This window comes from Diabrotica undecimpunctata, chromosome 1 (genome assembly GCF_040954645.1).
Source record: "Diabrotica undecimpunctata isolate CICGRU chromosome 1, icDiaUnde3, whole genome shotgun sequence".
NCBI lineage: Eukaryota > Metazoa > Arthropoda > Insecta > Coleoptera > Chrysomelidae > Diabrotica > Diabrotica undecimpunctata.
Window position 1 is genome coordinate 205,941,792 of NC_092803.1, and position 27,206 is coordinate 205,968,997.

A 27,206-nucleotide genomic window follows, 5' to 3' on the forward strand; every position below is an offset into this window, starting at 1 on the left:
AGATATTTTGCTTTAACCAGCTCTTCCATCCTGATGTCTGGAGTGACAGAGTAGAGGTATTTAGTTGGACGCCGACCGTCATCCCATCACCACACCGAACGGTGTGGTGATGGGATGAAGTGTCAAAGGTTTAACTCCCTCGGGAATCTCGTCCTGGCACAACTTCGTTAGGGTATTAGGAATCCAACACTACCTGGATGAGTCACAGGTGTCTGTATGCAGATTTTCCTTCTTCTCTTTAAAGATCCATACAATGTAAACAAATAAACTATCCCAATAAAAAGTTGTGGTAGGAACGCACATCAAAATACTAATTTTAAAGTCATATACCTTAAAATGTTTATTATAACATGCCTGAATAAAAAAAAAATATATTTTGAAAACAAGTTCCGAGCTAGACCACAAACCTCTAAATAAAATATTTCTATTTAGAAAGTATCGCAGTTCAAAAACAAACTACCACAATTAGATTAGGTATATTTAAATAGAGCAAACCTAGAAATGCGACTTATAAATCACTGATAAATAAAATAAAGAAAACCTATGTCCTTTAATATGACTCTCAAAATTTGCATTATGTCTTAATTAAAATCAAACTAAAGTAATCCTTTTGTATCCAACACTATAATCTTATTACGTTCATGTTCATGTATGTGTTCATTTGATACACACACAGATCGTGCAACATCGTTGATAAAACTTTTGTGGGTGTATAATTTTATCAAATTTCCTCTTTAGCAAACGAAACTAAAAAAGAGTTGCAGGTATTCCATAAGATTGTGTTTGTTTTTGTGTATTTTGGGGTAAGTTTTTAATTTTTAATCAGTTTGATTTTAAAAATGTCCTTTCTTCTTCTTTAAATTAATTCGTTGTGACTTTATGCTATTGAGAGTACAGAAATCTTGTGGTATACGGAGTAGATTGTCATTGTTTTCGGTATTTGAACTCATTGTCACATAAAGCAATAGATGGGAGCACATAGATCTTAGAACAAGATATTAAAAAAGCACTCGAATCACTACGATATTGAAGTGGAAATCGCCAAGTGAAGACCAAATACCGAATAGCTACTCAAATATAGCTCAAAGAATCGATATGTAATAAAGTCTCTGCAAAGATAAAAATCGATCTGCATAATAAAATATGCAGATTTTTTGGAAAGACGCCGTAGTTAAGTTTTAGCCGGGTTATCAACGAGGAATGTACTTTATTATATTGCAGTTAAAATAAACAATATTTTTTGGTAAACATGGATGAATAGAAAAGTAATGGTTTCTTGATGCCTTTTGAATCTCTTTATTTTTTGACTTCCATCTTTCTCTGACAATACTCCTGATAATAGAAAATAGATCTTTAAACTTAAAAATGTTTATAATTTCTGATATCTCAGATGTATTTCTTGCCATACTATCCACTAATTCGTTTCCATTTACTGCACTATATCCTTTAACCCAGCGTAAAATAACTGTTTTCTTTATGAATTTTAGTTCAAGTAATAATTTTATTGATATCAAGCATAATGGAGTTTTGAAAATTATCTAATGGATGGCTACAAATAGCTTATAATACTACCTAAGAATCTGACACTATTACAATGTTCTCACAATAATTAGTGACACACCAAGTTAGAGCTTTCTGTATGACATCTACCTCGGCTGTAAAAATAGAACAACTTTCAGGAATTCGATATTTCTTAACATAATTGCTGTTTGGAACAAAAAAATGCGAAACCAACACTTTCATCAGTTTTTGATCAAGCTGTATAAAATATTGTTAAATCTTCTACTAATTTGCTTCGTATCGATTTAAATATTAGTTTCGTATCGATTTAAATATTAAGTCTAAATAAGAGGACATTATAGTAGTTGGTTTGGTTATCAGAACTTCAGGGTCTTTTTCGTAAAAAAGGAAATTTTGGTAGCTGAAAAATAGAAGATTGGTATGAATTCGTGTCAATAGAAGATTCTGCTAAAGGAGGAGAATGTTTTATTCTCCAGTAAAAACTTTTGTTGCTATTAGACGTTTTTTGGTTAATCTTTGCCTACGTATGTGTTAGGGGTAGTTCTTAGGCTGCTACTAGAACTGTTTGGTTTGGTGAAGACATCATAGCTCCTAAACTCATTTTTATCGATTTAATTTGTATTGTATTTAGCGTTAAAAGATTTGTTTTGCATGTTGAACCATTAAGAATACAAATATAATCCAGAATGAATCAAATGTAGGATCTATAGAACTTTAAAGAGATATGCTGATTTGCACCACATTCAAGGTTATTCAACGGATGTTGGCGATCAGAATAGCTATCCTAACTTTACTTGCAGCTATTCGGAGTAGACTAGTTGTAGATGTATTGAACCACTTCCTTAGGTTTGAAGCCTAGATATTCTTCTTCTTCCCGGTCCTCTCTGTCCAAATACCTTGCCCTGAAGAATGAGTTGCAATAAGACGTATATGTGTGCATTTTTCATAACATGGTCAAGATATTCTAATTTACGCTTTTTGATTGTGTTAGTGATCTCGATCTCACATTCCTTGCCCATTCTAAACTTGCCCACTCTTATTCTAAAATATGAAAACATACTCATTTATCTGACATTTTCATGTGATTTTTTGTCTATGTCTTGTGAAACACATATAATCGAAGATTTTCTTGTGATATACTAAAACCGATTTTTTTACCCACTTATCTATGTTGCTAAAGCTAAGTTTTAGATTCAACTTACAATCTTCGTAGGATTTATGGCTGGTATATAAACGTATATCATCCGTATATAAATTATGTTCATTTGTCATCCATCAAGCAAGTATAAACATTAAATAATAAAGGGCTTAGAATTATTGTGACCGTTATATAATATTCTTGGACCGTGTAATACATCTATGGTCACATAAGTATACCTATTTTTCTGTTCCCATACAAATTTAATATATTTACAGATAATCTTTTATCAATACCACATGCCACCATTTATCCAAATCAAACATCTCATCAGAAGAACATCAGAAGCCCCGTTAGCTTGGAAAATCCAATTACCATTTTAAGCAACAACAAAAGTGAAGTGGAAAATACAAAAATAGTCACAGACAAGCAGGCCATCGAAATTTGCAAATCTAAGAATGCTTTTCATTCTCGTATTAACTTCATTAAGAAGGATACTTTGGAACCATCGATAAATCTGGATCCTTTGACCTCACCAAGAGTTAGATTAAGCAATAACTCGAACAGTCGATATCTTATAGCAAGATTAAGGGAACCGGATATCTTGAAAGCCATTAAACTACATCTTGCTTTTCTACACGACCAACCTGCTTCAGTACGTTACGAAGGATTCACCAACACAAGCGTTAAACTCTTTTTGGCTTTCGAAGGACTTCCCACTAAGACTGAAAATCTACGAAAAATACTTCTAGAATTTAATGATGCCTATGGAATTGGTCAACTGAGATGGAAGCTGATCTTGCTACTTTTAGTACCTTTCTCACTTCGGAAAGAATTATTCACCTACACAAATCAAGGGAAAGTCACCGAAACTACTATTTCGTTGCCTCTCCAAAACGAAATTTTTAAATAATATGAATCGCATCTGTTTAATGAGATCTTCCCAAAGTTGAGGTTTTTTGTTATACTGATAGTTATTGGAAATTAATCTTACGATTGTCCATATTTTTGAGAGAGGAGTGCTTCTATTCAAACTATTTAAAAAAATTATCCAATTCCTTTTTTTATTTTAAATAACCGTTTGGTTTGAGTTACAATATTTTTATAGTTTATGTAGTTATTATAGTTACTTTGCGTTCGAGGCCTTGGAGTTCAAGGAGTAAAAGGTTTTTTCAATAGGGTATAGTTTTAAAGAGACTAGAGAGATAGTATGAAAAAGTTGGGCTATCTTCTGATGGTTTGAAAGGAGATTTCATCATCCATTTTGTTGATGGATTAATTAGGAATGAAGAAGGGTTCATTTTAAGTTCTATTTTAATAGGAAAATGTAGTTTAATGTAGCTGAAGTGATCAAATCAATGACAGAAGGATTCCCACTTAATGCGATTCTAAAATTTCTGTCATTTAGAGAGAGTAGTTCTGCTTTCGACTAATATTCTACTATTACGGTCATCCGGGATCGGAGCCCACACGGAATGATGGGCATTAAAATCACCATAAAAAACTGTTTTATTATAATCGAATTGTTCAAATAAATGTAGGTATCTAATCAGCCTTTTCTACTCTAATGTCAGATGGTTTATATATAGACACAAAAGGTATATTAATTTTATGAAATAAGACTGCGCAAGTTTTTGGCTCAAAAAATAAATCATGAGAAATCAAATGAGTTTAGCTCAATATAACCTCAATAGTAGGAGGATATACAAATACAGGAGCTTTTGAACTATATTTAACTGTTATCGAAGTGAAAACCGAGCAATAGTGTGAAGATACCTTAATCACTTCGGTTTAAAACCAAAGTGAACCAGCTACGTTACGTTAAAAATTAATCGATTATTTCCTCTAATTGTGGTGCTTTCCTATGACCCCTTACTACTACCCTAATTGACCAAATCGCATTATGTGCGTCACATGCCCATGCGACGCCAAACAGAAACATTTCCCTGTTCCCTAATGAGCGCCGAGCCCTGTGAGAGAATTTTTAGACGCCGGCGCCAAAAGTCCGTCGTCGGCGTCGAAGTTGGATTCGGCGTCGGTGATATTTGGCAATATTGAGCCGAACGTCACGACTGTATTCAATTTAAACAATCTGTGTCCTCTATTAGAGCCATTTAAACACACAAGAGATGGTACTGAAGCCTGTTTTGATTAACAATACCGATTCTAAATGTTCCTTTTTGATTGCAAGATAGCAAGAAGATAATTGGTAAATATATATATCTATTTTCTAAGTACATATTATCATATATTTATTGTCCGGCTATATTATTGGTACAAAAAATATACAACAATACTAATTGTTTATATTTTTATCTAGAAAGTGCTGATCATGATCTATAACAGCAACATAACTGCTTTGACTTTAGAATTGGTCGAATACTTAAAATTAATTATTATATTTTTTTAACAATGACCTTGCATATATACATATGGCGTAATCGAATGCAAACAGATAAAACCACATTTGTGCAGTTATGAATCGATAATTGAATATCTATTAGAACATCTACTTTCAAAAGTGATATGTAGTGTCCATGGAAGTGTTTTTAAGTGATACATAGGGGAAGCTGGGGCATAATGAGCACCCTAAGGACATTGGGTAATTTTGATCTTGTTCGTGGTAATATGGAAATTATTTTAGTTCTATATAGTTACATATTTATTATTTTTTATTACAAAATACAATTTTAACCTAAAACTGACTTAACAATAAAAAAAAATAATTAAAAAATGTTAAGTTAACAAAAAACCATTATGCCCCGGGTATGGGGCACAATGAGCACAGCATTTAAGAAAAGTTTTGCTTATTTCTGGCACTGTTCACAAATATATTTACACTCATCGTCATCGTCCTCTTCTCCAGCACAGGAGCAATGAGCCCATTTTTCGCATACACAACAACTTACCCACCCTTCAGTTGATTGCAAGTATGAGTATCCACAGTATAGACAATCTACATCGGAAACGTCACTTTCCGAGTCATCTTCAACAGTTTTTTGTTTTTTCACATTGGTTTTAGACCTTTTTCTGTTTTGTTTTCTTTTTCATCCTCATCATTCTTAAACACTTTTCGTTTTTTAGATTCAGCGTTAGAATTTCTAGCCTCTTTAATTTGAGTTGACTCCATGAGCTCGTTCTTGTAGGGCGATTCTGTTAAAATAGCTGTCTTTCCCCGATTTCTTGTCTGCCTTTGTTTCTTTGTAGTCTTTGGAATGGGTAAAATTTGCTGTGGAGAAGCAAACACAAATTTAGTTGGCTTATCGTTTTGATAAGGTAAATCGTGAAAAGGCAATCTGTTTGACATCCCAGGCTGTGGGGAGTGCCTTATGTTTTGGGAAGGTAAGTCTGAAGAAGGTGATCTGTTTGACGGTCCAGGTTGTGGAGAGTGCCTTATGCTTTGTGAAGGTGGCGTGTTCTGCCGAGACTCTATAATTCCAGTATTTTGCCACTGTTCTATATTTGTAGTATCCGCTGCCACAAAATCAGCATCCACAAAAATATTTGGGTTAGGTGGCCATATCCCGGTAGCTTTAAAACCATTTATAGCTATTGACATTGTTCCCGCTCGAATAAACGCCTTTCCAAAAAGTTCAGTCACTTGGTAGTGAGTAACTACTCGACCTGGATTCAACCTTAACCAATTTTTTATTTCGTCAGCGTAATAGACACTTAATGGTTTCATGAAGCTTACATCTAGTGGCTGGAGTTTATGGGTACAATGAAGTGGAAAACACAACAGAACTACACCATGCTGTCTTGCAAGGTCAATAAGTTTTAAATTTTTTGTGTGCGTAAAATGGCCATCTAACAATAACAACACAATATTTTCTTTTGAAGCTCTTGACCATGCTACGAATTTTTTAAACCATTTAACAAACAAATCACCTTGCATCCAGCCTGAATCATTACACTCAGCCCAAGACCCTGGTGGTGCGCCATCTAACAGTTCCGGCTTCATTCATTTCCTTGGAAAAATAAAAAGTGGAGGCATGATTGAACCATCTGCACCCATACATATTTCCACAGTAAGCATCTTCCCTCTCTCTGCGGACGACAAAGACCCAACTTGCTTTTTCCCTTTGGTTGCGATAATTTTATTGAGACTTTTGGCAACAGTGGTTATGCCAGTCTCATCAACATTAAATAATCGATCTGCCGTTATCTGGTATTTCTCAATAGTCGTAGTTAGAAGTTCAAAGTACCTATTTACTGAAATTTTGTTAAACCCCATAGCGCGTGCTGCAGAAGTTGCCTCTGGTTTTCTCAAAGATAGAACATCATGCCTTTTAAGGAAAGCAGACAACCAATCTTCTCCCGCCATTTTGGTGGTATGATTAAAGTTATGGGAAATTTCGTTTCGTTCTGCTAACTGATATGCAACTTTTCGAAGGTCTCTTGATGTAAGCCCAAAAAGGCGATTTTCCATATCTTGAATATAGCCCACCAACTCCAATTCCTACTCTGGTGTAAATACCGGTTTGAAGAATCCCATGCCTTTTTTAACGGCACAAGACATGTCTTGATTGGCTTGGTATTTACGTATGCGACGTTGTAAAGTAGCACGAGGAACAGCATAATTTGTAGCAGCAGTTTGACACGCCATGTTTCGATTTATAACAGCATCAATTGCTTGTGCCATTACATTCTCTGTCCAAGATTGTCTGTTGGTCTGTTTTATATAATTACGCACCATATTTGCTTAACTGAAATAGAAACAAACGTTGGTTTAAGAGTGTATCTAACAGGTTGATAACTAGGGGCAATACGGACAGGGGCATTATGGGCACCCTATTATTGCTCATTTTGCCCCGCTCATTATGCCCCACGCTTCATATTTAACTATTTTTGCCTCCTTAAAAGAAACCACAACAATTCTTTTGATTTAAGTTACATTAATGTAATAACTAAACTCACCTTTTGATCGTAGAGCTGTAACAATTTTAAAAACTAATCACTGATTGCCGTAGTATACTAAACAATATCTTACAAAATTATATCACGTGTACAAAGAGATATCTATTACAAATAACGACCGCAGCGAACGGTTGATTCGTCTAAACTGAGGTGCCTGTTACGGGCACGCGCCTTTTACATTATGCTAGAGAGGTGTTGCCAAACTGCATTGGAAATTTTCTAAATTTAAGGAATTGTTCATCATGCCCCGGTGCTCATTTTGCCCCGGCTTCCCCTACCTACATAGGACAAACAAATCAATGTTTAGGAAAGGGTTTGAGCAACATAACAGTAAATTTCTTTTATTATTACTTTTACAGATTAATAAATATTGTGTATGTCTTTAACTTTCAATGTGCGTTTTTGTATCACTTCATATTTCTTTTTGTTTCTTTCTTGTTGTAGGACATGGTAATGTTTATTCTACAATCACAGCGCTTGTGATGTTGATGTCCATTTGTGATACTACCTTTTCGGGGGTATTTTTGTATTGGATATGTGTTTTTTCTCAGTTACTCTTATTGTATCCTCCTTTCTTATTCTCTATCTCGTATGCTTCTTATTACTTTCATTTTTGGAAATCTCATTGATCGTTTCCTCGAAGCGATGTTTCAGCTCTTGTTTTTCGCTGCGTAAAATATGACATGTGGTGAATACATTCTTCAAACCTTCTGACCTCCACACACATTTTTCTTTATTTCTACAGAGGATCTTTCTCAGTATGCTTGGTTTAGTTTCTTTATCTCACAGTTCACTCTGGTTACTTATTTGTAAATTTCATCATGTTGCCTAATTATTTAATGTAGGCATTTTGTTTTTCATTAGCTGCTATATTGACTGCATGAGTAAACCATGGTTTACCATAGTAAACCTCTGCTACACTACTTCTAATATTTGCTTCGTCTTTAATTATGGTTTAAGTTAGAGGGTTTTCAGACGAGGATACTGTATGCGAGATACTGTATGCGAGATACAGAATTTTCGATGGCGGCTGTATCGGATTCACAGGCATGCTCGTCAGTATGAAAATAGTAGCAGTGCAGTGCGGTTATATTTTTGGATCATGGATGTAGAAGAGTGTGTTATGCTGTGGTACATATTAAATAAAAAGAAACTGAAAAGACGACGTAATTTGTGGGTTCATCCTATTGTAGAATTAAGAGAAACCAAGGGAACGTATAGTTTGCTGTATCAAGATTTATTGCAAGATCCATTAATTTTTTAATTATTTTCGAATGTTTGTGAAGTCGTTTGAAGAACTTCACAAAATTTTGGAAATTTAATTGAGTAAAAAAGACACAACTATGCGTAGAATTATTTCATCAAAAGAACGGCTTTCTATGACTTTTTAAAGTTAAAGTCTATGACTTAAATTTAAAATAAATATGTGTACTTATCTCCAATTTGTAAATTGTTTACCTCTCCCAAAATAAAAAATGACCGTATTCCTTTCACAATAATGTAGTTTGATATTCGTTAAATAATCAAAATTCCAATTAGCAAACTTTTAAAACTAAATTGTGTACGTATGAAACAAAATATTAAACTATTCTACTATGTATTTATAATAAAAACATGTTTATTTCTTACCATATTCATGTTGCTGTACTGCAGTCATGGCCTCAAAATTGTCGCTTAGAATTTTCGACCCAGCACTGCTGCTTTTTATTTCTATTGCAGTAATCTGGCGATGCTGTATCCCATAGACAGGGATTTGATTGTACCAAACAAATAAATTTGTCACTATCAAATACAGTACTCTCCATTATTTAACTATATTCAGAAAACACCGGCTTTCTTTCGTTGCTCATTCACAATTATTCGACAGAAAATCGCGCGTCTATGGAATGTGGTGCAAAAGTATTCGTGTCTGAAAGCGTTCATTTAACGTAATGTTTCTTCTGTATCTGGGATACGCATTCGTCGTCGGCGACAGGAAGGTCCGAGATACTGAATTCGGTATCTCGCATACTGTATCTCTCGCGCGTCTCGTGTGAAAAGCTCCATTTGAGTCTATGTAATATCTGCGTCTCGGATACGCGTATCTCGGATACAGTATCCTCGTCTGAAAGGGGGCTTAGTATCACCCAAATTATTTTTTTTCAAATTTATTTTACGTATACATGAAGATCAGTAATATTGTTCTTAATATGGACTCAATTTTAACTCGTCCTATAAATAGATTACTAGGCATTAGTGTTGTTAAAATTGCAAGTATACAGGGTGTTTCAGACAAAGACACTATCTATATATCGTTAAACTACTGACACGATATTTATAAAAATTGGTTTACGTGGATTGCAAGTTATGAATATTTTGACAGGTTATACCGAAAATGAAATACAACTTTGTTATTTTAAACCGGATACCCTATATATTATTGCACTTTTAGATTCTGCGTAAATTCTAGACAAAATTTATATAATGACCTATGTACCATAGATCCAAACTTTATATTTTTTATATTTAGTTTAGTTTTATATTGAGTTATTTTTTTTTCAAAAATTTTGACAGATGGAGATATTTTCAAAATTTTTTGTATCTTATCTATTTTCATCTAATCAAATTTTTTTTATATAAAGATAAAAATTTTTTTTTTCTTTTTTTTTCATTTTTCCTGTATGTTAAAGATGGTCCAAAAATTTATCGTCCAAAAATTACTGCTCCACAGTGGACAGTTAATCTCTGCAATGGCAAACCTGAAATATACAATTTGAGAAGGGTATTAAGAAAGAAATACCCTTACGTGATAATTTCCCAGAAAAATTGAAAATATTTAAAAAAACTCCATTACTGAAGGTTGGCCATAACTACAGCAAGTTGCTCTCTATCTTGAGCTGTTCTTAGTATCGAATGTGTGTCCATGCCTGTCCAGTCTCTTACATTTTTCAGCCAGGAGCATTTTCTTCTTCCTGGACCTCATCTTCCTTCCACTTTCCCTTCCTATTATTAAGTTGTATTTTTCTCCTCTGTAAATATGTCCTAGATAACTCGTTTTCTGGTTTTTACAATATTTAGGAGTTCTCTTTCAGTCCCCATTCTTCTCAGCACCTCGTTGTTGGCCACGTGCTCTGTCCAAGAGATCTTCAACATCCTTCAAAAAACCCACATCTCAAAGGCTTCTACACGTCTCATACTTGTGATTCCGAGTGTCCATGTTTCCACTTCGTATAGCAATATGGAATAAATTAATGTTTTTACAAATTGGTATCGGATATCCAACGATAAGGTAGAGTTTATTAGGAATTTTTTCATTCTTTGGAAAGCTGACTTAGCATACTCTAAACGAGCATGTATTTTAACTTCGTAGTCAACATCGTTTGTTATCCAGTAACCAAGATACTGGAATTTCTGTACTGGTTATATAGGTTTTTAATAAGGTCCACCGTGTTATGGTCTATACCATGTTGTGTTAGGGTGTCTATGAGTTCTGTGTGTTTTACTCTATCTAACGCTTTTTCGTAGTCGATAAAACAGAGAAACAAGTCTTTTCGTTGATCTTGGCATTTTTGTAGTAATATCTGGAGGCCAAATAATGCCTCCCTAGTACCAAGCCACATACAAAATCCTAATTGATTGTCGTTCAGATTTCTTTCGCATTCTCTGTATGACGATATGACGTATGATATACGTTGATGTACAATTTTGAGTAAAATTTTCAGAAAATAGCTCATCAGGCTAATTAATCTGAACTGTGACCATCTACTTGCTTTAATTTTCTTGGGTATAGGTATAAATGTCGATCTAAGCCAGTCTTCGGGGAAGATTCCAGTGGTATATATTTGTTAAATAGTAATGTTAAGGACTGAAGATTTTCTTCATTAATAAGTTTTATCATCTCTACATATATCTCATCTGGACCTGAGGCCTTTCGTGGCTTTGGTGTATTGATTGTTTTTGTAACTTCTGATGTTAATATATCAAGTATTGTGTCTTGTACTATATTCATTTATGGTTCTGTTCTCTCGCCATCAAACAGATCTTCGATGTATTTTCCCATGTATTTCCTACATTTTCTGGGCTAGAGTTGTTGTAGTGAATTTTTTTTTCGTATTTGTGACTTCCTTAATCTTTTTGTATGTATTGAAATAGCCATGTTTTTTTAGTAATTCCCTTAGTTCCTCACATCTGCTGATCATCCATTCTTCTTTGGCTTTCCTGATTTTGTTTCGGATGGTTCTCTGGGTTTCTTTATATTTTGCTTCATTGCGGTTTTTGTAAGATCTTCTTACGTCCATCAGTTCTAGGATTTCTTCGGCCATCAATGTATTCTTTGTTTTTCTTGTGTTGTCTTGTAGTTGTTCTGTTTGTATAGTTGTGATTGTTGTTTTGAAGATGTGCCAAATATTTTCTACTGATTCTTCTACTACTGCGGGCGCTTCACTGAATTTTTTTTGAGTGTATCATTGAGTATTTTCTTTATCTCTGCCTGTACTGCTGGATCTTTAAGTTTTTCGAGGCTAGGTTTTATCTTCTCTCTGCGTTTGATTTTCTTCAGTTTAATTGTGGTTTTATCGATAACAGGATTGTGGTCGGAACCGATGTCCGTCCCAGCATATGTTTTAACTGCCCTGATTCCATTTCTATAACGCTTGTCAATTAATATATAATCAATCTGGTTTTTTATTATGTGGTTTTGATTATCTCCAAGTGCTTTCCATGTATATAATCTTCTTTTTGGTAGTTTAAACCAGGTGTTTGGCGGACATTTGAAGACATTTTTTTCGACTTTTTTCAGTCACAAAAATTTTAATATTATCTTTTATGGTCAAATTGTGATAAACTATCATAAAGAAACCCAAAAGAAAGATATTAGATCAAGGTTTATTAAAATCGACAAACTAGATCCGGAGACTAACTGTCTTCCAGTTTTAAAAACGTAGTTTCTCTCAAAATCGTTAATTTTTGGATCTAGTCTGTAAAGTTTAATAAACTTTAATGCATTTTGTTTGTTTTGATTTTTTCTAGGATAGTTTAATACAATTTGACCAAAAACAAAAATAATAAAATTTTTGTGACTGAAAAACGTCAAATAAAGGTCAACTTTTGAACCATTTTTCAAATGTCCGCCATTTTGTTTTTTTTTTTTAATTTTCAATTTTTCTGGTATAGTCCAGTCGTTAGAGATTTGAGCCAACAAGCTGAATTTTGCGGAGAATGTTAATTTTGGGACCCCAAAAAAGATGCAAAAAAGTTTACCACTTTTTCCTCCGGGCTTCCCCCTAAAATCCCCGGGTAAAACACAAAAAAATCGAAAAATGTTGAATCGAATGCATCGTTCTCTCGGAAACAATGTTTGAAGCGACCGGCGAGTTTGAATGTCAGTTCTGTAAAAAATCGATATCTTTTGAACTCGAACTTCTTCATTTTTAACATGGCCAGTCTAATTTTAGAATGCGACAGAATAACCACATCTCAAAGTTTTAACATCTGCACCGGGGAAGGATTTTAAACTTCTAATACTTTTTCAGTGTTTGATGCAATTTTTCTTATTCTCTGGTGGCAATTTCCACGTGTATAATCTGGGAACTGGCAGCTTGAATCATAACATAACAATCATTTTCTGTTCTTGACAGAATTGAAGTAATCTGCTGCCTCTTTCATTCCGTAGTGCCAGTTCATTTTCATCAATAAATAATGTTTTCAACTTTGCGTTTGCTTATTATTATTGTTTATTTTTTAAGTATAAATCATTAAATTCTATGTAAAACATGAAATATTTGAAGTATGCTTCGTATAAATATGCCAGTTCATAGAATAAATTTTATCATCAGCATATTGCCTTTAATTTTGCAAATATGGTACAATATCACCCGATTCAATAAAATCTCGACATAAAATACCTAATATCACCGTATAAAATCGATTTTAATTCAATTACTTTTTATAATTTTGTTTTTTGATGATAAGATATTTATTGTTAATGAAAATTTAGTATATATTCTAAATAGAAGTTTAATCTGTTTTTTATTAAGTAATACATCAGTTAACGCTATCTATGTTATCCATGTCTTTCTTTGTTGTTTTTCTTTTTTTCGTGATGACCGCAATATTGATAGGTATCATAATCTTCAAAACATTGGGGTAGGTTTTATATAATCTAACATTAATTAAGCTTAGAATGAGTGGCATAATGTTTTGGTTTTGGAGGATTGTGGTAATATCTATATATTATTCACAGATTTCACTTTTTGATGAAGTTCCTGTTAGTGATATGTAATAAGTGAAATTTATGTATGTATTTATGAATTTAATCTATTTCATATTTCAAATTAGTAATTTTAGCATTCACACGTAATATTTAAATAGACTGACCAGAAATCTGTATACTAGTATGGCTAAAAATATTTCGCCATAAAAAATATGCAAATAAAATTGGTCTTCTTTTACATTTTTTTGTTTTTTTTTGGTTAAAATATATCATTTCACTGCTGGCTTTATTTGTTAACCTTTTTTTAAATCGATACGCTATAATAATATATTTCTAGACGGAACTCTACAAGATTTATAAAGAGCTAGAGAAAATTTTTTAAATTAACATTATACACTCATGGACAAAAATAGGAATATTTTAATTGGATATGTTAATTAGACTATCGAGCAGCGAATATTGCTGTGAAAAATGTTTTGTTAACAGATCAAACGAGAATTCAGTTACGGAAGCCGCATGGACGAAACTTCGTCTACAGAAAAGTTGACGAACGGTATGCCACTTATTTTACAACCCTGCGTGGGTCGTAGCCTCCTCAAGAATGTCTCTCCAGTCGTCCCAATCCATCGCCTTCCTCCGCCAAGCACGTATTCCCATATTTCTCATCTCTTCATCGATGTTATCAAGGAACCTTGTTCTGGGTCTTCCTCTTCTTCTCTGACGAATGGGTCTATCAAGAAGCGTTTTTCTAGCTGGGTTATGTCCTATCCACCTCAGACGTCATATCTTAATATGTTTTGCAATATCAGGTATAAAATTCGAAGTTGTATCGTCTTCTCCACACTCCATTGTTATTCACTGCTCCATAGATTCTCCTTAGTACTTTTCTTTTGAAACATCCTAACATGTTTTCATTATTTTTCCAGGTTCAGAGTTCAGGTCTCTGATCCATATATATATATATATATATATATTAGGACTGGGCATATTATTGTTTTGTAGAGTTTTATTTTTGTATTTCTCGATATAATTGTGAATTTAAGGAGGACATTGAGCCCAACTTAACATCTGTTGGCTGTGCAAATCATGCGGTTTATCTCTGCGGTAGTATTATTTTCAGTGTTAAGGAGCGCTCCCAGGTATACAAAAAATTCATTCAATGCTTCGATGACGTCGTTTTCTATAAGAAGTGCGCGTAGGACTTGTGGTTGTTTGCTTATTTTCATATACTTCGTTTTGTTGGTGTTTATTATTAAACCTATTTTTGTAGCTGATTCTTTTAATACTACGTACGCCTCTCGTACAGCGTTATTCGTTCTCCCAATAATATTAATATCATCAGCATAGGCCAAGATTTGCACTGATTTGTGATATATTGAACCAGTGGTTGTGATATTTGACATACGTATTACTTTTTCCAGAGTCAGATTGAACAGTATATAGGAGAGAGGGTCTACCTGGCGCAGCCCGTTATTTGTTTTAAAAGGTTCAGACAGTTCCCCCTGAATTCGTACTTACATTCAACTTTTTCAAGAGTTAGTTTTGTTAAATTTAGCAACTGATTTGGTATTTCTAGCTCTTTCATTGCTTTGAACATTTCTCTTCTATTCACAGAGTCGTAGGCTGCTTTGTAGTCTATAAATATGGGATGAGTATCAATGCCATACTCCAGTGTTTTTTCCAAAATTTATTTCAGGGTTGCAATCTGATGAATTGTCGATTTACCACCTCTGAAACCAGCCTGGTATTTTCTGCATATGGTGTCCTATGATGACATAGTACTGTGGAAAATATTTTATACGCTGCATTTATAAGCGTAATTCCTCTGTAGTTAGAGCATTCAAAGATATCTCCTTTTTTGTGTATGGTGCAAAGTATTCAAATATTCCAATCATTGGAGAGGGATTTCTGTGTCCATATTTCTTTTATAAGCTGCTGTAATGTCATTATGGTCTCCGTAGCCACTTTCTTTATATAGTTCAGCTGGGAGATTATCTATTCCGAGTAATTTGTTTCAGGCTAGTTTTTTAACTGCATCTTTAACTTCAAGAATCGTTGGTGGTTCCTCTTTCCTTTCGTCTTCTCCCCTTACCTCATCCCTTTCGTCTTTCAGGTTTTCTTCTTTCTCTATATTAAGTGCCTGGTTAAAGTATTCCACCCATCTATTCAATACATCTTCTCTTGTTGTTAATAGGTGTACAACTTGTAACCTCATACAGAGCGATATTTTTGGCGATGGCTGCATAGTGCTATGGGGCGGTAAGGCTTGGGAAGGATATACCGAACTTATGGAGATGATTGTGCGAATACAGCTGACATGTACATTGAAAAATTTTAGAAGATCATGTTTTGCCATTGGCCGACCATTTGTATATGACATATTCGTGTTATTACACGATAATTCACTTTCTCATGTTGCTAGATTAGTGGATGACTACCTCGATGAGTTCAATTTGAAAGATTTTATTGGCCACCATACAAGAGGGATTTAAATCCGATTGAGCATTTGTAGGACACCTTAAAACGTCGCATTTGGAACAGAAATCCTGTTTTTATGACACTAAAAGAGCTAAGGATTGCAGCACAAGAAGAATGGAATGCAATTTCTTAAGCATTAATTGAATATTTATTTCAGAGCATTTCACGAAGATTACAAGCAGTAGTCAACGCCTGAGGACGAAATATTCGCTATTATAAATCACATTCTCAAATTTAATTTTTTTTTAAATTATTTACTTAAAAGGTGTTTCATTTTATTAAGTATTCACTTATAACATGTTAAATATAGTTTTCTTTTCAGGAAAAAGTATGTTTGTAACATGAATTCATATTGAACATATTTACACTATTTTTAAGTGATAAAACGTCGTAGCATCGCCACTTTTCCTACTGACAAAACTCCTTCCTGCCCGTAGTTTTCTACTAATGTCTAGACCCTGACCCACTACTCTGAGCCGCGTAATGTAGGTTGCCTATTATGAATTTGAATCGGGGAAATTACTGACAGACTTACGCATGACGTCCGACATCGGATAATCAGCATCCCAACATAAATGTTAAAAAGGGAGTCATTAAATCATTATATGATAGAACTAAAATTGCCTGTTCTAATGACAATCCGTTTTTAGAAGAGAAATAATTATTATAACATCTATTAGAGTAAAAAATGATTATCCGATGTCGGACGTCATGCATACGTAAGTCAGTAATTTTCCCGATTCAAATTCATAATAGGCAACCCACATTACGCGGCTCAGAGTAGTGGGCCAGGCTCTAGACATTAGTGTAATTTCTCAGCGACAAAATTATGACAGATCCGTCACGAAGGTGTCTGGTAATTCTATTGTTGTTAATTTGACAAACGTCACTAAGGCGTAATCAATTTTGGACAGATATAATGAATTCAGATGAAAAATCAAGATTTGTATGCCAATGAGGCTACAACGAGGAAACCCCTGATGGAGCACAAAAAAAGATTTTTCACCTTTGCTCATTTGAACCTGCTTGGAGAGGCAATGAGGCCATAAACTTCACTTAGATTCACTTTTTCCAAAAGGAATTTGATGTTATGGGAGAATTTAGGGGCTGAATTGAATACAACAGAATTTTTCCAAAACAAACCAAGGCGGTTTGAAATGTTTGGCAAGCAGCAAATGGCTGGTAAGAAATACATCAAACGAAAATGTATGCCCAGTTAGATTAGTTTTGAAATGAATGGAAAAAATAGGACTAAAGATTTTATCTTAAATTACTTAAAGCTTTTACTTCTTGTTTGGCATAATGAGACCATGCCTTGTGAATGGTCTCAAGGCGTGATATGCCCGTTACATAAAAAAGGTGACCAGCTCCAGTGTGACAACTATAGAGGTATAACCTTGTTAACAACTGCTTACAAAATACTAGCAAATATTCTCTACGAAAGGCTGCAAGTTTACACAGTGGGCATAGTTGGTAAATATCAAGTTGGATTCACTCCAGAAAAATCAACAATTGACCAGATTCATTCAATAAGACAGATTCTCGAGAAAACATTAGAATTCAATATTGAAACCCATTACCTATTCGTCGACTTCAAGGCCGCATACGACAGTGTCAAGAGAACAGTGCTATACCAATCAATGCATGAGTTTGGTATACCAGAGAAACTTATCCGACTAACGAGAATGGCAATGTCTAACTTAGAAGCAACTGTTAGAATACAGGGAGAGAATTCTAGATCCTTTGAGATAAAGGATGGACTCAGACAAGGGGATGCTCTGGCTTGTCTCCTATTTAATATTGCCTTAGAAAAGGCAGTCCGAGATACACGAATTAGGGACGGCGGTACTATTTACAATAGATCGATACAAGTCTTAGCATATGCTGATGACATTGACATAATAGGGCGTAGCAAGCGAGATGTTGAGCAATATCTCCTAGAATTGGAAACAGCGGCGAAACAGGTCGGTCTAGTCATCAACGAAGACAAAACCAAGTACATGTTGGTTACAAAGGATCCGATAGCAAATGAGGAACGAGAAACAGTCTTTGGAAGTCATACCTTTGGACGTGTTGACAACTTCACATACCTTGGGTCGCTATTGACTGCTACCAATAAAACAAGCGAATAAATCAAAAGACGAATAAATCTTACAAATAGGGCATACTATGGACTCCAAAAGAATTTCCACTCAAGAAACATTCAAAGACGAACTAAAATTATTATATACAAAACATTGCTGAGGCCGGTCCTCACATATGGAGCAGAAACATGGACTCTAACGCAGAAAGATGAAAGACTTTTGGGAATATTTGAGCGTAAAATACTCCGCAAAATATTTAGAGCTATAAACGACCAAGGGCAGTGGCGCAGAAGATATAATTTTGAATTGTATCAGCTCTTTGATGAGCCAGATGTCATAACATTCATTAAAACACAGCGACTTAGATGGGTTGGACACATAATATGAATGCCAGAAAATACGATTGCTAAAAAGCTAACCACAGGAACACCTGTAGGAAGAAGAAGCAAAGGCCGACCGCGAATTAGGTGGTTAGATGGAATTGAAACCGACTTACGGATATTAAAAATCAGAAGATGGCAACATGTTGCCAGAAACCGAACAGAATGGCGACGAATCTTAGAGCAGGCCAAGATCCACAGAGGATTGTCAATCCAAAGATGATGATGATGAAAGATTTTATCAGACAGACTCTTTCTTACTGTTCATCCTAACTGGAAGGACAGATCTTGGTTCAAAAACTGTCCATTTGGAATCAACACCGTATCTAAATGGACAAAACAGCTAAAAAATTGGAGTAGACACAAAAATACATAAAATAACAAACGATTCTCATCGATCTTCAGCTGTGTCAGCCTTGTTCATCAAAGAGTTTCTGAACAGAAGTTAATTAAATTAACGGGTGACTCAAATGCAAGCTCTCTAAAATCATACCTGCAGCTGGATACCAGTCACCACCAGAAGTTGATCAAAAATCTCAGAACAACAAATGAAGCTGGACCTTCGAGTTCCCAAATGCTACATGTCAATAATCAAATTTTTTTTATCTTTTATCAAATTTAAACCGCTTTAAACTATGTAACCGCAATCTTTCCTTCAATCTCCGCTACAGGATGGTTAAATGCTATGTATGGTCCATATTGTTATAGGGCATGGAAACATGGACGTTAAGAGTAGCTTCCATTAATAAGTTGGAGGCATTTGAAATGTGGACGTTGCGAAAAATGTTCCGCATACCATGGACAAATAGGGTGAGAAACGAGGAAGTCTTAAGAAAGGCAAATACTGATCATTCAATTTGATCAAGGTACGAAAAATTGGATACCTCGGTCATATCCTGAGAGGAAAAAAATACGCAATCCCTCAAATAATCATCCAGGGAAAGATTGAAGGCAAGAGAGGAGTAGGTCTCAAACAAATGTCGTGGCTACGGAACATAGATAACTGGACAGGCATAAATAACACTGGCGCTCTTTTGCATGCGGCAAAAGACAGACGTCTGGCCTTAAGATAATTCGCCAACGCACTATAGGTGCACGGCACTATAAGAAGAAGACATGTCAATAATACACAAAATCATGCTTTGGTAGAAAATAATGGGCAAACTACCATAGCTTATAATAATTGTACACTTTATATAGTTAACAAATAAATAAAGATTATGTTTCGTTGATATAGTTCATTAATTGTCTCGTGAAATAGTCTTGTCGACTGGCGTCTCGTGATTTAACTGTCAAAATTTTCTCTCTTATAATATTATATACGATAATGTTAATTTCATATTTTTGTCCATGAGTTTGATTGTCCAGATTTGGTAATTTATAATTAACAGGTTGTGGTATCTTCAGACAGATCAGGACAGATCTTCCTACTGTCGCTGGATATCGCTCAAACTGGGTTAGTTTTAGCATCTCCAAAATTCACAAACTTCTTTGCTGACTACTGATTCCTATAATTATAAGTACATTTACATTCCGTAGACACAGATTATGGGGCAGGGCATGTGTTTCGTGCCCTGTTGTTCCGAACCTTTTCAATTCAGCTCTTAACCAGTTTACTGAGCTGGCGATTTCTCTTTCAGTTGTCAATTTTTCTTTCTGATAATATTACTATTGAATTATTGATTAAGTGTCAAATTTGAAGTGTCAAACTTGAAAATTCCTTCAAAATAGGTATCAAGGATATTTAAAAAGAAAAATATCGTCCTTTGAAAGAAAAGGTAGGAGTGTAACTAACTAATTTAATTAATAACATAACTACACATGTAGGACTAAGAAAAACTGTTAAAAACATAAAAGTATTTACAGAGTAGTATAATTACGCATAGTCAACGGACGCACAGTTGAATTAGAGAACGAAACGAAATGAAGAAGTCGACAAATTAGCTAAATCTGCAGCTTTAACCAAACATAATATAAACAACATACTTCTTCCAGTAGCAGTCATAGATAATATCAGTAGAAACAACTGCAAACAAAGATGGCAACGTTTATACAACCAAAGTACAACTGGAATAAACTTTAGAGCTTGCCAACCACTAATACCCAATGAGAGATGGTTCAAATATGAGACAAATAGGTTATTTATAAAAACAATAAACAGAATAAGATCAAACCACGCACTCACTCCTGCATACAAACACAGCATAGGTATTACTGATAACCCATATTGCTCCTGTGGTAAAGTGGGATATCTGCAGCACTTTATATTGGAGTGTGGAAAGTACAAACAAAGTATCAAAATGATGTATGAAAAACTAATTGAGCTAAATTGTTCATTGCCTGTCAATTTAAATACAATTATTTTTTCAAATAATAAGCAGATATTAAAATGTATCTACGAATACTTAACATCCTGTAAATTTAAATTATAAGTAGTTTTAGGTATTCAAATCAAAAATTGTAAATATGTCAAAAATTGAATGTGTATACCAACATATTACTTCCTGTAAATTTATATTATAAATAGGCTTAGGTAATAAAAACAAAAATTGTAATTACCACAAATAGTCTGGCTAATTGGCTATGCCAAAGCCATTATACAATAAAAAAAAAACAGTACGAAACCTATTGAAACTGTAGAAGTTTCACATACATGGAAGTTGCATTAAGTATGGATAGAACACAAGAAATTCCAAGAAGAATAGTAAAGAGAAACAAAGGCTATTTTTTCACTTACTCATCTGCTGCAAAAACATAAACTGAAGATCGAAAATCAGGGTCTGGAAAATTATTATTAGACCAATAGTATGATATGGATGCGACACATGGGTGATGGTAGAAAACATAAAAAGAAAGCTGGAAGTCTATGATCTAAGTCCTAAGGTAGATATTTGGACCTCTTAACGAAAACTTTCTTGAGATCCGGTTACAACCATGAACTCCACCAATTGTTGAAACAGGTATCGATCTTAGAATTCGTTAAACTTAAAAGATCCAAAGGAAGGACACGGAAAAGTTGGAAGGATGAAGTGGCACCGAACGCGAAAAAATTGCTAGACGTGAGAATTTAAAGAAGATCGACGAGGGACTGGAAAGTTTGGAGGCATAGTTTTGAGAAGGCCAAGGCTCGATTTGGCTGTAGTGTCATTAGAGAGAAAGGCAATACATCTACATTTCGAACAATTCCTTAGCAGTCTTGAGGAGACCTCCATGTCTCTAGAGGTGTCTTTTGGATAGTTTAAACCAAGTGTTAGGGACCATTATATTATTGTCTCGACAGAATTTAACAAAATGTGTACTCATTTGAAAATTATCAAATATAAAATAACGATAGCAATGTCTTAATAGTAATTATTTGACTGGTCTGTTGAATAACATTAGGATTTGACTGCCAGCAGTCATTTAAATAATAATTTTTCATCTTAATACTAAAAAATGGTTTTGTTTTTCAGAAATTATACTGATGGAATGGAAGTTGATGAATCTAAAGTGCGGGTGCCTTCAATATACTGGATACCGATTGTGCTGTGCATAGCTATGCTCTTCATTGCCGATGTCTTCCAAATGCAGTATTTTACGTTACAATTCAGTAAACCCATTTTTAGTAATGTTTCGTTCGATGACAGAGCGTTTACCATATACACGCCTGGTTGCAAAATACCATACATGGATCCATTTGATGCTCACATAAAACAATTTATAGATACACCAAAACTACCAAAATGCAACAAAGGAAAACCAGCTCTGTTTAAGTCTAACCTAACTTCAGTTTATTTAGTTCAGTCTTCATTGTATTCTTATCAGTTGAATGACACGACCAATTTGAATTGCTGTTATGCACCGTTTTGGAGGAGAGAACCGAAGAAAGGAGAAACTGATAATAAGTTTAAGTTAGAGCCTAAGTGTAGGTCTTTTAGCGACAGTGCCATTATTACGGATGAATTTATCCAAGTAACTTGTAGAGTCGACAATACTACAATATACAAAGATACTTTTGCTTTTGTACCGATAAAAACTAACTTTACTACAAACGATATTACTCCTAAGCCATTTAATGTTCTCGTTGTAGGATTAGACGCTGTATCTAGATTGAATTTGCATAGGCAAATGCCCAAGACTGTCAAATATTTAAAAGAACAAAAGGCTGTAGAACTACTAGGATACAATAAAGTAGGTGACAATACTTTTCCAAACTTGATTCCAGTACTGACTGGGATGTTCGAAAAGGAAATGGCTAAGATTTGTTGGCCCAAATCTAGCGCCCGATTCGACAACTGCCCATTTATCTGGAATCTTTACAAAAAAGAAGGCTATGCCACGTCATTTGGAGAAGACTCGTCGTGGATGGGTCTCTTTAACTATCAGAGGCAAGGCTTCCGACAACAATCCACAGATTACGCCTACGGGTACTTTAATAGATATAGCGAAAATTTAATAGGCAATTCCCATAACATGAATGTTTTTGAGTGTGAAGGAGGTCGACTTATTTTTAAGGATTTCCTGGACTATATTAGCAGATTTGTCACAACAATGACTAGTAACAACATACCATATTTTGGGTTTTTTTGGGGAGCTAGTCTGTCACACGATTTTCTCAACAAACCTAAATTAGGCGATCAGCATTATTATTCCTTCTTTAAAGAGTTGCAAGAACAAGGGTACTTAAAAAACACAGCTCTGTTCTTTATAAGCGATCACGGAATAAGGTGGGGATCAATTAGGCAAACCTTCCAAGGAAGAATGGAAGAACGGCTCCCGTTTGTGCACGTACTTATACCTGAATCTTTAAAGAAAAGATATCCGACAGCCTACAAGAATTTACAACAGAATTCAAAAAGACTGACTTCTCCATTTGACTTACACGAAACATTTTTAGACTTACTTAAACCTTCTAAGCGACTATCGCTGGAATCGAACAAATCTAGCAGAGCAGTAAGCCTTTTCAAACCAATTAGTAAGGAAAGAACTTGCGAAGATGCTGCCATCTCGAGCCACTGGTGCACTTGCCAGCAAAGTACGGAGATTAATACTAACGACAGCATGGTCGAACAAGTAGCTCAACAAGCGGTACGTCACATCAACAACCTGCTCGAAGGCTACGCCCAATGCGCTAAACTAGCCTTGAATGCTGTTCTAAACTCGAGGGTGATGACGCACACTTCTCAGATCAAGGGCTCGAATATGATCAAGGATTATTTGATTACCATAAGAACTTTACCGGGTGAAGCGGTATTTGAAATCACTGTAAGGTATGCTGAGAAGACAAAGAAGTTCGAAGTTATAGGGACCATCAGTAGGTTGAATCTCTACGGAAAGCAGAGTGCTTGCATTACTGACTTTCATTTGAAGCTTTACTGCTACTGCAGAAATATGCTGTGATAATTAGGTTTTTGTTAGATTTATAAGTGAATTTTTATATGTTAAAGATCTCTTAGATTCGAAGATGTTATAGCGAAGGTTTTAACGAAGTGTTGGTTGGAATTGGGTTAAGCGGCGAAAGAGAATTAATAGAAAAGGACGATGGTGATGGTGTTCGGGATCAGAAATATCTAATAACGACGTATGAAAGTAAATGTAAAAAAAATTCAAATCGAGTAGAGAAAAATGTCAAAATGTTTACATCCATTTTAAATATCAAATGAATATATTGCAGGCACATACAATTTGGCAAATTCCACTTTGTCTATGAGAAGCGCAAACAAAGAACGGTGTTTGTTCAAATATTTTAAAAATAAAATCATGAGAATTCGTTTAGTTGCAAACAAATGTTGTTTAAAGGATTCTATAAGAGAATTTTATTTACATCTTTTGATACAAAGTGAAATTCTTTAATATATAATAATTTTTAAGTAAATTTAAAAGATACATAGTGTTTGATGAATTGTATTGATTAGATTGTAAATAAAGACAAATAAATCTAATCACATTACTTAAACATAGGCGTTGCAATTAATTTTTAAAAGGTGTAACACTTTTAATAAATTAATATTATTTCACTAAAGTGCTAGCTAGTATGGATAAAAATAGCATTGATTTATTTCATCATCATCCGTGGCATTACAGCTCGTAATGAGCCAAAGCCTTCTTCAGAACAATCTTCCATTCGCCCTTGTCTCTGGCAACTCTTCTCCATGCTTCAACTCCGATGGATTTTAGATCATTCTCTATGTTATGTTGATACCTAAGTTTTGATCTTCGTCTGGCTCGTCTTCCCACTGGTCCTCTTCGGCCGAAAATTTTTCTGATTGCATCTTCATCTCGCCTAATGGCATGTCCTATCCATCGAAAGCGTGTTAATTTAATACATTTTACAACGTCAGGTTCCCCAAAACTTCTGTATAACTTAAAGTTGTAGCGCTTACGCCACAAACCCTGTTCTTGGACTTCTCCATATATCTTCCTTAGAATTTTTCTCTCGAAACGTTTAAGCAATTCTTGGTCGTTCTATGCAAGTGTTCACGTTTCTGACCCGTATGTTAACACTGGCCTTATTAGTGTTTTATATATGGCAACTTTAATTTTTCTGGGTAGTTTTGGGGCCATCTGTTTCCTCAAGCCATAATAGCACTTATTGGCAAGCACTATTCTTCTTTTAATATCTTCGCTGACATTGTTGTCTTTGGTCAGCAGCGAGCCCAGGTAGACGAAGGTATCCACACCTTCCAGTTTCAGATCATCAATTAATAGTCTAGGTATCTGGTCTGATCTAGTACAATACATATGCTTGGTTTTCTGTGCTTTTATTTTTAATCACTTTAATTGTTCGTTCGTTTCAATACTTTTCGTTGTGGTTTAAAAGAAATAACGAGTAACCGATTGATTGAGCTGAATCAACTGAAAACCGAGAGCATTGCCGGTTTCATATGTGTATCCACCTTCACCTAAATTATTGTAATATCACGTTTATTTTTATTACCTAAATATTTAAGTTCGTACAGATTCTTAAGAAATTATCGGAGAAGCTAAAATTATTATGTTTTTGTTTTTAGATTCTTTAGTGTAACTCAAAAATAATTTTAAATTTATATGGAAATATGTACTGCATCCAAATATAAATATTTATTGCCATTTAAACGTTTGGTCTCGCTCTAGCTTTGTTTAAAAGGCGTGTAAACACATGATTTTAACTACATACTAACTATTAACAATACAAGCGAAAGCAATCGCTGGGACCCGACAGAATATTTTCCAATTCCAATACTCCCGGTCTGTAGCTAAGTCCCTGCATTGTACGCAATTTTTATTTCAGTATTTAGTATTTTAATTTTTCAATTATTCAAATGCACGCATTTAGCCGCATGGCATGGCATATATCGGTCTTTGTCACAAGTGAGAACCGACCCAAAGGAATGAGTAGACTTCGGCAAATATGCATATTGCATATTTTGCATATTGTGCATATTTTATGCAAATATTTCATATTTTGGCATATTTGTATAAAAGTTTGCATAAAGTGCATAAAAGTTCAGATTTTTATACTGTATTTGAAAATTTTTAAACATACCAATTTATTTCAATTCTTGTATAAAATTTTGTAGTCATTTTAATCAAGAAATGATCTAAGTACGTAATCTCTACAGGTACAAAACATTTACAATTTCAAAGAAGATCAATTTAAGTAGCCCTCAACATTCTTAGAAAGTCTCGGTCACTGAGGCATTCAGTTATTGGATAATCGCTAAGGGTTCGCTCATTTGCATTTTATGATCTAATCCCCAAATCTATCTACAATTTATTGTATCTTAACAGCAGGTAAACGGCTAATAGTTTTGTTCCTAATTTAGGGATTTTCCAAAATCTCCCAGTTTATTGAATTAGGTACCTAAACATTTCTAATTTGATGCTCAGATTTGTAAATCATTTTTGTTTTGATATTCAAAGCGTAAACACTCGTTGTGCGTAACAAAAAGGAAGATTGTGATTTTAAAATGCCTAAAACAACCAGTGCTTCAACTTGGATTAAACCTTATAAAGAGCTGTCTATGGACATGGGAAAAATCTACTGTTCAGTCTGTGGCAAAATTGTAAGTATCTAATATTTTCTATTAAATATCTAATATTTCATACATACAGGGTGTTCCCAAATGACACTTACAACGTTTGACTGTAGATACTTCTCGAAAAATTGAACAAAACGATATAGTTAATGAGGGGTCAAACTTATTTACTTTTCGAGATACAGGGTGTTAAAATTTAAAAAAATTAAATTCTTTTAGTTAATAACAACAATAACTTTAAAACCAATAAACGTATTTACTTGAAATTTAGTACTCGTAGGTTGTTTTTAAATGAAAAATAGCTTCCTTTAGTGAGAAAAAATTGTCCATGGTACAATACAATGGTGTGTATTTAGAAAAATTTTTCACCTTTACTTTTTTTTATGAAGTCAGCTATTCTAAAACACAATTATTTTTATTGTAATTGAATTAACAAAAAAAAAACTTTTGTTGAATTTTAAAATAAGTTATATGATGTACTAATGGTTAGTAACAAAAACT

General features: G+C 34.3%; 2 protein-coding genes across 5 annotated transcripts; one reads left to right on the plus strand and one right to left on the minus strand.

Annotated features, from left to right (window-relative positions):
* Window positions 1-746: 746 nt before the first annotated feature.
* On the plus strand, window positions 747-26,266 carry LOC140432901 (uncharacterized). 4 transcript variants are annotated; one of them, XM_072521062.1, is made up of 2 exons: window positions 747-803; window positions 22,161-26,266. In XM_072521062.1, the coding sequence occupies exon 2, from the start codon at window positions 22,177-22,179 to the stop codon at window positions 24,085-24,087; it is 1,911 nt and encodes a 636-aa protein (XP_072377163.1). In that variant the 5' UTR covers window positions 747-803; window positions 22,161-22,176; the 3' UTR covers window positions 24,088-26,266. The 4 variants fall into 4 exon arrangements, with proteins under 4 accessions (XP_072377163.1, XP_072377165.1, XP_072377162.1 ...); XM_072521064.1 differs by lacking the exon at window positions 747-803 and adding an exon at window positions 4,711-4,868; XM_072521061.1 differs by lacking the exon at window positions 747-803 and adding an exon at window positions 13,596-13,699.
* On the minus strand, window positions 6,621-6,983 carry LOC140437211 (uncharacterized). The gene has a single exon (XM_072526586.1). The coding sequence runs from the start codon at window positions 6,981-6,983 to the stop codon at window positions 6,621-6,623; it is 363 nt and encodes a 120-aa protein (XP_072382687.1).
* Window positions 26,267-27,206: the final 940 nt, after the last annotated feature.

What these genes read in the sequence shown, in the direction of transcription:
- LOC140432901 (XM_072521061.1), top strand. Translation starts at nt 13,614, where the DNA reads ATGTTATCCATGTCTTTCTTTGTTGTTTTTCTTTTTTTCGTGATGACC. An exon ending in ATAATCTTCAAAACATTGGG is followed by an intron (nt 13,700 to 22,160) that starts GTAGGTTTTATA and finishes TTTGTTTTTCAG; the next exon opens with AAATTATACTGATGGAATGG.
- LOC140437211 (XM_072526586.1), bottom strand. Translation starts at nt 6,983, where the DNA reads ATGGCGGGAGAAGATTGGTTGTCTGCTTTCCTTAAAAGGCATGATGTT.